This window comes from Anabas testudineus, chromosome 16 (assembly GCF_900324465.2).
Source record: "Anabas testudineus chromosome 16, fAnaTes1.2, whole genome shotgun sequence".
In the NCBI taxonomy this organism is placed as follows: Eukaryota; Metazoa; Chordata; class Actinopteri; order Anabantiformes; family Anabantidae; genus Anabas; species Anabas testudineus.
In genome coordinates this window covers 13,801,167-13,812,678 of record NC_046625.1, presented here as the reverse complement: position 1 = coordinate 13,812,678, position 11,512 = coordinate 13,801,167, and the positions used below count along the sequence as shown (strand labels likewise).

The 11,512-nt window shown below is 41.8% G+C and overlaps 1 protein-coding gene across 1 annotated transcript; it reads left to right on the top strand.

Moving 5' to 3' along the window:
* Nucleotides 1–5,462: 5,462 nt before the first annotated feature.
* si:dkey-79d12.5 (protein BTG4) lies at nt 5,463–10,858 on the top strand. Its single transcript, XM_026371743.1, has 5 exons — nt 5,463–5,620; nt 8,366–8,547; nt 8,662–8,799; nt 8,977–9,316; nt 9,672–10,858. Exons 2-5 carry the CDS (start codon nt 8,375–8,377, stop codon nt 9,882–9,884), a joined length of 864 nt encoding a protein of 287 aa, XP_026227528.1. The 5' UTR covers nt 5,463–5,620; nt 8,366–8,374; the 3' UTR covers nt 9,885–10,858.
* Nucleotides 10,859–11,512: the final 654 nt, after the last annotated feature.

The following is an 11,512-nucleotide window of genomic DNA, read 5'->3' as shown; positions in this document are numbered from 1 at the left end:
GGGAGGAGACATTTTCTCTCTATTTTCCTCTTCACATCTTTTTTATTTCCCCATTTTTTTGTGAAGCGATCCCTAAACTGTCTCCATGTGCACAAGCACCTTGTCAGTAGGTCATTATTCCGTCTTTCCGTGACTGGTTTTCCCCCTGTCATATTCCCCTTTGTTGAAGCCAGCTGTGCCTTTAAGCCCATGCACTTGAACTCAGGGAGTGCTTTTCTTTCTCGGTGTACTTCCCCTCCGCTGGCCCCCCAGCACACAGGAAAGAGACACAGCTTGCAAGAGTGAGAGAGATAGATAGAGAGAGAGAGAGAGAAAGAGAGAGAGCAGGACAGAGGGGCAAAAAGGGGCAGAGAGAGAAATGCAGATGGGGGAGGGGAACGATTTGTAAATGCTGGTGAAAGACTATGCAACACTTGGAAATCAGTTCAAGGAATATATAAGATGCGTGGTAGATTATTTGAATTGGAAAACTTAAAGTGTTCCTATCGTTTCGAGGCAGAGAAGAGGCTGCTGCAAAAATAGCGATTTACAGTACAAAGTATACGCATGTGTTTGCAACTTCGTGGCAGCGTACAATTGACAAAGTGCAAGGTTAAGGTCAGCCCATTAAGCAGAGCCTCACATATCTGCACAAAATCTCCATGGCAACTGCTGACATGCAGGTGAAATGTTTTATAATAAGACAAATTGTTTATGTTCTGGGTCATAAAGTGAACTATTATACCAGCTTATGCTTTATCTATTTGTCTTTTTATTTCTTTTTTAAAATAAGAAAGAGAGTGGGCAGTGCACTCACCTTGACTGATATAATTGTTGAGGCGGCAGAGGGGGAGAAAGGGGGGAGTCAGGATTCGATCATAGGCCAGAGGGGCCACACGTTACACTGAACTACCCTACGCCTCTCACAGCACATGCTTGCATTTGTTAAACTGTTCAATGTTATGCAAATAGTCCCTGAACATTTATTTCGGAGCCAGAATGTTTGCACATTAATCTATGGATTCATTAATAGGCCTGCATGTTACATACAATACTGGCTAGAGGGTGTTTTCTAACTTTTAAGCAATACATTTTCAAAACATACTTATAAAACTAATAAGTTGGACCTTTCATATTATTTCTTATAATACAAAATAGAAACAATGTTCAGCTAATTTATTTCCAGTCAATTTACTTTGATTAAAGCATCTGAAAGTGGAGAAGTATATAATTTGAAATACTAAGACAATGAAGATGTCACTTCAGTCAACAGAAGACAGTTCCGTGTTCAGTGACAGTGTTAATCCACTTTGGAAACATAAGCACTGAGCTAAGAGAACATTTTGGGCATTTGGGGGACTGTAACTTTAAATTATTTTTAACTTCATGACAGACAATTTATGACGTTCGCAAGCAGGAAATGACTTGTCATTGAATGTATATTCTTCTAAAATCTGTTTTATTGTTTTATTCATTACTTATACCATTGTTTATCCTTCTATGTAGTCTTTATTCCTAGCTATAGCTATAAAGAATCCTGTGTTTAGTCTGCGACCATGTGAACTAAGTAGAAGGACTGAAATATAGGCAATTAAAGTTCACCACGCAAAAGAAATCTTATTTAATCCTGTCAAAGGCTTAAATAAACAACATATATGGGTGAACATAAGGTTGTCTTATGTACAGAGAAAACACGAGGGGCGGGTAAATGTCATGATCACATGCACTGGAATCCTCAGAGTGAAGGGCTATCTGCAAAACTGAAGTAATGTCTGTATAAGGGTTGTCACTAACACCATAACTCACTGGTTCCAAGTCTTTCTGGTTTGTAACCCTTTAGTGTCAAACGTTGCCTTCGGAGGATGCATTGCAATAAGCTGCACATGTCATGTTCCCACAGTTTTAAAACCACACTGCAGGGTACACGACCTGCTCAGCAAGAGCCAGATGTTTCACTCAGAAGTGGTGCAGACCAAAAACAGAGCTAAAACAGATTACATGTTGGACTTATCATCAGGCGGTCAGAAACATGACTGCAGATGTAGTGTTGTGTTGCTTAGTGACTGATGGATGTGTGAACGAGCAACTGTACTCTAAGAACTTTTCCATATTAACTAACGTACACGGTAACTGGACGTTGCCCTCATGTGGCCAAAATGTGTTCGATGCAAATGTGCGGACATATTTTTTAAATGACTGTTTCTTTTATTATTCTTAAGCATGAATGGTTCATCTTAAATATAATTTTGTAAAGATTCTAAAACGTTCGGCGTCTCATTATTTCTTAAAAGATAAGATGATAAAATGTAACTGAGAAAAAGGTGGTTCATTAAGAAACGTCTGTCTTGTTGCCCACAAGGTGCCAAACTGAGAAAAGCCAACTTTTTCAATCTAAAAAGAGGGCACTGCTCTAATGCATTGCAAATACAAATAGGTATCGACCCACTGAGGGTGGAGTGGAACAGGAGGAGGCGGGAGGGAGGGAGGCATGGGTGACTGATAAAGGTCAAAGGAGGTTTGTGCTGCATTCACCCATACCTTTTGTTTAAGGGGAAAATATACATTCCACACGTAGTGGAGACCAGTGGAGAGTGAGGGAGTGGATGCCAGATATAACATTTCTCTCTCTCTTTGAATGCAGACAAACTATTCTCCCAGCCCAAGGACAATCATTACCTGAGGGGAAAGAGGCAGCATGCGTGTTAGGGGAAGAGATGCTTATACTGGCGCTGATCTTGAAAGGGCCTGGCCGATCGATCGCATTAAGCTCCCTGCGAAAGAGAGAAATCAATGTTTTTAAAGGCGAAGCAGGCTGCATGTGGTGTATGCGTGTGGGCTTCATTGATACTGCCAGACGCTGTTCCTGAAAAAGAATGATCACATTTCGAGGTCAAGTGGTTTCATTTCCAATACTTATTTACAAAATCTGGACACTTGTGAGAGAATTATCTACACGAAAAGTGTTTGAGGAGCACAAATGACACTCAGGCAGGCAAAGTCAGTAGTATTCAGATGTTAGAAAGTTGTTTAGAATCAGCATTTGACATGCAACACTGGGATTAAATGACTCTTGAGAGAAATAATTGCTTGTTTAAAGACACTGCAATGCAATCAGTCTTACAGTTAACAACCGCAATTGCGTGCACAGGTTCAGCTCAAGCCAGTGGAGTGGGATGGAGGTCAACCAAAGTGGGAAAGAGGGACACAAGGGAAGCAAAGACAGAAAAAGCAATTTAATTTCCATCAGTCATCAAAACGATGCTAATCAATAGAAACAACACCCACTCTTTAACACTTTCTACTTCTCCCATCTCGCCCCTCTCATGTTTCCCTTTCTCTTCTCGCTAGCTATCTATTTCTATCTCTCTCTCTCATGCACGCTCACAGCGATAATTTACTCTTGACTTGGCATCTGGGGCAGGGAGTGAGATCCAGCAGAGGCAGGAGTGCAGATAAATGTGCACAGATCCAACACACTGTCCTCAATCTACCTGCACTGACACTAACATGCGCTGATGGGAGAAAGACAGACAGGAAGAAAATGTAAATACAAATAATAATAAAAGAATCCAGGTGATTTTAGAGAGGATGAGGGCAGGAGAATGAACCTGTTATGAGTATTTGGCTGAAAGAAAAGGACAAGCATTTGAAATTCTGTGGTTGACTTTGTGTTTTAGAAACATGCCAATAACACTTTAGCCTTGACTGAAATCTGAGAAGAGACTAGGCTGCTCTCTAGTGGTTACAAAGAGAAACACAGACACTCTCTGCTTTGGAGTGAAATGCAACACACTGATCAATAAAATCTGAAAAGCAGTGACGGAAATCAACCAACTCCAAGCTCCAGCACTGTGTTTACATAAAATAATAATAACACTTTAACGCAGCGCCTCTTACCCGGCACCAATTGCTGCTTCCTCACGCTCGGATGTCTACATGCAAAACACTGACATGTATATTGGCATGTAAAATATGACGCAGCCTGTTCCACAAACGCACGCCCTGTCTGTATAGCGTGATTTATAGCTGCAGCCTTTCAGTCTGTGTTGCTGTGAACTGCTGGTATTTATGGATGCTGTATTGATCTTAAGCATACTGACTCACAGCTTGTTATGGCTGAAGCCCTGTTCCTTTGAAAAACAAAGGAGCTTCAGTGACCTGAGTTAACATGTTAAGACCTCATCTTTTACAGTTTTACATTCCAACGCAGTTACCGTCCTCACAAACGCACTTTCTACCACAAAATGTCAACTGGAAAACAGCCAACATGTTTGTACTGGACATGCTACTCACTACAGCTTGTACTTTCCTTTTGATTCAATCTCACTCCTCCACTAGGTTTTAAAGGGAAGGATTGTACTTCACCGGATTCATCTGACCCCTATACTTACTGATTACGTCACAGATAAAGATTTTAAACAGTAAACGTCAGGATCATCTTATAAAATATGATGCACTGCTATAAAATAAATGAGTAAAATAGCAAAAACAAATTAACAGATTCAATAAGGTGTGATTAAAATGGCTACATTCAAATAGATCAAATTTTTATATTTGACAGCATCATTTACATAATGACTCTAATGCTTTGCATAATGAGTACTTTTACCTTGTTTATCCTCCTCCTTCACTTGCTTATGAAACTCTAGTTCAGGAAAAGCCCTCAGTTACTGGAAAAGTGAATAAAAAGCAACAAATTCACTGAGACTGTAAACTTATAAACATGATCCATCGCTGTGGATGAGACTATTAAACAAAGTAGTTCATCTTAGCTCCACACCAGCTACGTATTTGACTTATTATCAAGTATATTAAAGTGTGAAATATGTATCTCCTAAACACTGAGACACAGCAGAAGAACAGTGGGGACAGATGTTCAGTTTGAGCAGCTGTTGTGCTCTGACTCTGTTACTGTAACTCCAAACACGGTGGTCCATCATGCTCCAAAGTGAGCATCAGTATAAACCTCTCTGAATCAACACATCACACCACGTACCTTCAACAACTTTGACTGTACACAGTCCATCTGGAGGGCACTGACTAAATTACAACTCACAACACGCTCAGAGGAGGTTTTTAGGAGACTTTATCAGAGATGATGAAGTCTGGATTTGAATGCAGGACCTGCTTGTTGTTGTTTGACCCTGGTTTTCACAACCTGGCAACTTATTACTAACAGTTCTGTACGGCATTACTACAACAACAGAGCTGCCACATCTGTCCCACACACAGTGGCTCGTTAAATCGTTCCAGTGGGACACAAACACCAGCATTACACCAAAAGTCGTCGGAGGGCAGCGACATTATCAGGTGATTGCTAGGAAACGCAAAAAACACAAGCGGAGCCACCGTCGGGTTTTTACCTGCACTGCCCATATTTGGTCCGGGCGGGGTGTCGCTCCTGCGGGGAGCCAGTCAGCGCCGGCTCACGGTGCGTAAAGGAAGTGAGTCACGCTGACGGTAACGCTGCGTCGCCGTTGCAGCAGCTCCGAGAGAACAAGGAAGCAACATGTGCTGATCATAATAACTCCAACACATCAGCACGTAGCCAGCGAGGAGACACGAGAGAGAGAGAGAGACGACGAGGACAACGAGCGCTGGACACAACGTTTTTATTTTTATTTTTACTGTCTTCTTTATTGTGAGTACCTGTTTCTGTTTGGTTTGTGTTTAAAGGCTTGTGTCGCCTTGAAATGAGTTTGTCGTAAACATTGGTTGTAGTGTGAACCAGATGTACTCTCATCTGGTCATTTGTTTGTGTCGTCTCCCATTCACAGGTAGATGCGTTTTCTTTTGTTGTCATTAGAAGTCGGGCTCGACTTTTACTTTTGCGCGTCTTTTTTTTTATTTAAATGTGTGATTTGTATGTGTGTTTTTACTGATGTGTTAAGAGCAACAACTCGAACTTTTTCAATCTAACTATAATCAAACTACGTGTAACAAAAACAACATCATTATTATTATTATTATTAGTAATAATAATAATAATAATAATAATGCCGCCATACATTAGTGGAAGGTTGCAGATGATCTCTCTTCTTACCGACATCACATTCAGATGCCTGTTTCTGCCAACTTTCTGAATTTCCACTTGGGGGTTTCCGCACTGTCAGAAACCCCGAGTGGGTTATTTCCACCATGTACCGTGAAGTTTCCTCCATCACAGCAGAGAAATAGACTGGATTGAGAAATAGATTGAACGCTGAGCTGCTCAGGGCCTTTTTTTCGTGTGGCTGTAATAGATGTTTGCAATCAGACACACACTAACACGTGGAAACCCTGTGGGTCCCATCGTTCAGTTACTTCTTTGTTTTGCCTCCTTTGTTTCGCGCAGACGCGACAACTTTGTCACCTCAGTGAATATCGACGAAACCAGACTGAAGGTCTCTGACCGGTCACTTTTACGCACGGCTGTTCACAGGTGATCGCGCTTATTGCGCCGCGATTGGCCCATTTTGAGGAAACCCGGTCGAAGTAGTGATGTGTTAAACGCGCACTGAGCATATCAATAAGCTGTAAACGACACGCAGAGGTGAGGAATCCACCCTGCCCTCCCTCACCACCCCAAACATGTGAACACGTTGTCACGGTTTGTGTGTTGGCGTGAAACACTGCAGCTACAGAAGAAGTAGGAGGAAGGAGAAAAAAAAAAAAAGCTGTGGGGACACGTCTCACAGTCTGCAAGTGGGTCAGGTTGTTGTAGAGTCAAAAGAGTTTCAGCAGAGTCTGTGAAAATGGCAGCAGGTCAGTAACTGGCACAAACAGGGAGCAGCCTGCGATGAAGTAATCAGATAAAACCAGAATGTCTTCTACTGCTTTTTATTAGTGTTCATGATTTATTCCACATGCTGTGCTCAACACAATACATTTCACCGATTCAGCAGTGATTTGTTGGATGATACGTGTTCTGACAATGAGAAATAAAGGCAGCATACCCAGGAGATTGGATTTTAACAGTGGATCCACAGGTCGATACACATCTCCACAACATCAACTCTCTTATAGGGGCGAAGAAGAAGTCATGGTTCAGCTTTGTGACTTTGTATTTTTCCAATAAGCCAATGTTTTTCTTTTAAATTAGGTTCTATTTTCTCAACACTTCCGCAAGAAACAATCTTTCATTTTAGATTTGGAACAACTTAACAACAAACACTGAATCTACAACAGTGTGAATAATGGATTAAAACCTAAAGTGTTTTTAATACAAGTATTCTGTACTCTGTAAAAAAAAAACAAAAAAAAACAGAGCGATCAATCAAGAAATCGAATCTTTTTAATCCATTTCACAATATGAATTTAAAGACAAACATTGTAGATAATTACAATTGGAGTCATATTCAGTTTTGACTCTAAACCCACAACGTTTTACAAAGAGCCATCAGTTACAGCACCTTGTATGCTTTGAATTCCTGTGGCATTTACACTTGTAGCAGAAATCTGAAACAGGAAAACCTGTGGTCACATTTGTGTCAGACGAAGTCACATTCTGCAGGTCAGCATGTTGCTACATCTACTGTTTGCAGCTGGAGTAAAGCTATTTGGGCGCAGGGTGACTAAAAGCAAAACTGAGTTGAATAACTGAGGAAGCAACAACAACACGAGGAACACATGCAATTAGAGCCTCCTTACGTCACAGACTAATGAGTGAGTGGAATATCAAAGCTGCTGTTTAACCATCCAAACATAAGGCTGATAACACACACTCACCGTTCATGTTATGACAAAACATATTTGTTAGCAATTTAAAGTCGCTACTAGTTGACTTGTTGTTCCTCAGAGACGGCTGTGACTGCATCTTTAAAAGGGCAAATAATAATTTTCCCTTGTAACGCGCGCTGAAGCAACTGTGGTGCATTTGAAACCGCGGGCAAAATGAACGTCTGCGCCTGAAAGTTCAGGGCACGGCTTTTCTCGTCAGGGACGCCTGAAGGATGTTCTGAGCGTTAGACGGTCTGGTTGCAGAGTTTGAATTGCCTTGGCCTTTGTTAAACACACTCCTCTCCACGGGTCAAGCTGACATTGGCACCGAACCCAAACAGACACACTATCGGAAAACAAACAGCACAGTGAGCTCATTGGATTTGCATGCCAAAATACTTACATGTCAACACCACCGCAGCACTGGTTTGCATCTTATTTCCCTGTATACAAACCTTGGCCTTTTGATAACACAGATGTTTTATCCTTTTTTTTTTTTTTGTTGTTATACATGCTTAACACATTTCACATGTGCGCACACACACACACACACACCTCACCGAAGTCGGTCCTTTACCGATAACCCAACTCGATCTGCATCTTTGCCCTTCACTTTGCAGAAGCGTGGCAAGTTATTACAGAACCTCACAGAGATTACTTTTTTTTTCCTCCCCCTCTTTTACTCTAGGTGTGAATCATGAAAAGAGAGGTGAAGGCTGGAGTCAACTTCCTCAAGCGCCTGGTTGTGTCACGTGGGAAGCTCGGTGAAGCCAAGGCAGAATTGTTTGCCGAGAAGCTACAGAAACTGTTGTGTGACAAATACTCTGACCACTGGTACCCCGACTGTCCCAGCAAAGGCCAGGCATACAGGTAATTACTCAGAAGTGAACTCCACACATTTGTCTCCTCTGCAAAGATCATCCAGTTATGTGCCTGTTTACAAGCAGGGATCTCTGGATTATGTTAACATTTATTCCTTCACAGGTGCATTCGGATAAATAGCGGAGTAGTCTGTGATGATGTGATCCTGAAGGCGTGTGAGGAGAGTGAGCTCACACCCTGCGAGCTGGGCCTGCTGCCAGAGATCACGCTGTGGATTGACCCACAGGAGGTGTGTGCAAGGTGAGTCACTGGTTGGCCTTATGAGACACAGGCAAAAAATGACTCAGGCAGGCTCAAACAACACAAAGGCATTTCCCTGTCTAGCCAAGAAATATGGGCGAGTTGCTGTCATGATGCATTCTGTGGTGAATTAAGGAGAATCTTGTGGTTTGAAGAGGATTTTCTTCCTCTTCGCAGATCTGGAGAGAACAGCAGGCCGTTCACAATAGCGTGTTTCAGCGAGGAAGGGCAGGAAGAGGAGGCCGTGAAGGGAGAACAAGATGACTGCTCAGTTGACTCCATAAACCTGGACACTTCGGATTATCACTCCGCCACCTCGTCAGACTGTGGCTCCACCGCATCGAGTGATACCGAAGAGGAGGCAAAGGATGGCGAGACGGAGGGAGAGCAAGAAAAAGACGAGAATGTCGTCAAGAACAAGGCAGCAGAAGGTGACACCTACACAGTAGTGATGGTGCCCAGGATCCGAAAGCGACACGGAGAAGGACCGAATAAGATCAAATACGTCAGAAATATGGTAAATGGGCCGTCTGTTGGAATTTCTGAATTAAAGGACACGTTATATATTTTTCTCGCGGTAAAACTCAATGTGTCCATTTTTCTTGATTGAGAAATGTTTGCTATATTAGCTAGTTGTTGTAAGAAAAAAAATATTGGTTGGAAACATATAGACGAGCCGGCCCTAGCCTTGGTCATTGATTCATATTAGTACACTTTTATAAATTAAGAAATATGCACTTTGTGTATTATCCATAATAAATGAATTATATTTCAGGCTATAATGTCGGTGTTGCTTGTTCTGGAAACGAAAGTACCAGTGATTCTAACAAAGCTAATCTCTTGTACTCCTTCCAATCTTTCCCTGTGTGTAGCCTCCTGCCAGCCTCCAGTACTTCTACCATCCTGTACCAGTTTGGCCCCAGTACAAGAAGGCCGCTCCAGTGTTCCTCACCACAGTGTGTGCGCCTCCAGCACCACCACCTCCACCCCAGCAGGTGTTTGGCTACTACATCTTGCCACAGCCGCCTCCACAGTTCATTTTGCCTCAGGCCACTCTGCAGCCGTGGGGACCTGCGAAGAGTTAGACACGGGAAGAGCTGCGTGGTGAAGGTGGACCGAGAATAATAAGCTCCTTCAGATGAGCCGTGTCATGTGAGGTCTCTGGTTTCAGTTAAAACTTGAGCCTGACAGTTTTCACTGTAAAGCTCAATGTTACTTCTTGCACAACCTGTACAAAAAATATTTGTCCCTTCGTTTTTGGTGACTGCTAATTAGCTGACCTCGGCACAGACGCCACTGAACTTGAGTGAAAACATTTTTTTTTTTTCCTCTGTACTGCTAATTTTTTAATGTACTGTACACGTTGGGAATGACTTCAGTCACTGGGTGCTCGGACTAACTCAGGAACTCTCAGCAATACGCTTAATGCCAAATTACTGTCTTTTCAGGTGTCTCCTGTCAGTTATCTCACCAAACGATGTCCACTGTGTATACCTCACAGTTAATCAATGTAAAATGTGATTCAGGGTTTTAACCTATTGTAGCTAGATTGACAAAATATGTATATTAAGAATATTTTTACTAAACGTCTTGTAAATAACATTACTTGGATACCACACACACTGATGCACACTTTCTAATCTTGCCGTCTATTTGTTGTAATTTATTTTGCCACCAGTGGATGGCGCTCAACTCAAAGCTGAACCATTGTATTTTATTTTAACAGTGTTTGATGTATATTACAATCTTCACAGAACACAAACATGATTTTAAACTGTCTGTAATGTTCTTACTAAGCTGTATGTATTTTGTGGACTGCTTGTTTTTTTTTTTTTTCTTAATTAACTGTTCATGGTATGTGAAAGACTGCAGCCGGAGCTTCTTAATACAAACACGTTTCACTAAGTGCTGAGATAATTTAATGATTTGAATGCATATTTATTTACTGTCCCTGCAACTTTCAGTCATCCTGAACGTGCCTAAGCACTATTATGCTTCTCTCTCCTCCATCTGCCATCTACCCTCTCATTGCTGCAGATTAAAACACATCATGTCTGGAGTTATAAGTTGTTTGTGAGTTTGTTTGTTTTTCCAAAGAAGAAATGTATTTGCAAAGAGAAAACACCTGTCAGTCAGATTTGCAAAGACAGTCAAGTCAAGACAGGACTCCTGTGTGCTGGTTACGTCATTGTTTTAGCCCTAAGGTCATGACGCTGTTCCTCCTTAAACAGGCCAGTGCTTTTCTTACAGACTGGCATCTCATTCCTCATCGAGGAATCACTTTTTGAATGTATTTGCAGTAAATCATCTTATGTTTTCTATGCTGGACTCGTTAAAACATCAAATATAGGTATGTTTTCCAGAATAGTTTTTAAAAGCACTATACATGAAAGGGAGAAATACCCGTAAAGCCAGATTTGAAACGGATAACTGCAGATTAGAGGCACAAACAGCCACGAGTCATTGCCACTGTCAGCGATCCTTGATGTTTTGAATAGACCGCAGCAAGTGAAGCTGCTCAACCACGAGATGTCACTCAGCTGCTGCTGTGGCCCCAGAGTTCACCGCCGCTGCTGCGCGTCATCACCAAGAACCGCGTCAGAAAGTAGATGTTACTGTTCTGTTTCAGTGAAGGAGCAGATACGTTTGCTCCCTAATAATTAAAATAGAAACGTGTGTTTTGTTTATGACATTTACTAAAGAAAATAAAGTC

Bases quoted from the DNA above. Each gene is read 5' to 3' on its own strand.
- si:dkey-79d12.5 (XM_026371743.1), top strand. From the start codon at position 8,375: ATGAAAAGAGAGGTGAAGGCTGGAGTCAACTTCCTCAAGCGCCTGGTT. The intron at 8,800-8,976 runs GTGAGTCACTGG...TCCTCTTCGCAG, and splicing joins CCACAGGAGGTGTGTGCAAG to ATCTGGAGAGAACAGCAGGC. The intron at 9,317-9,671 runs GTAAATGGGCCG...CCCTGTGTGTAG, and splicing joins TCAAATACGTCAGAAATATG to CCTCCTGCCAGCCTCCAGTA.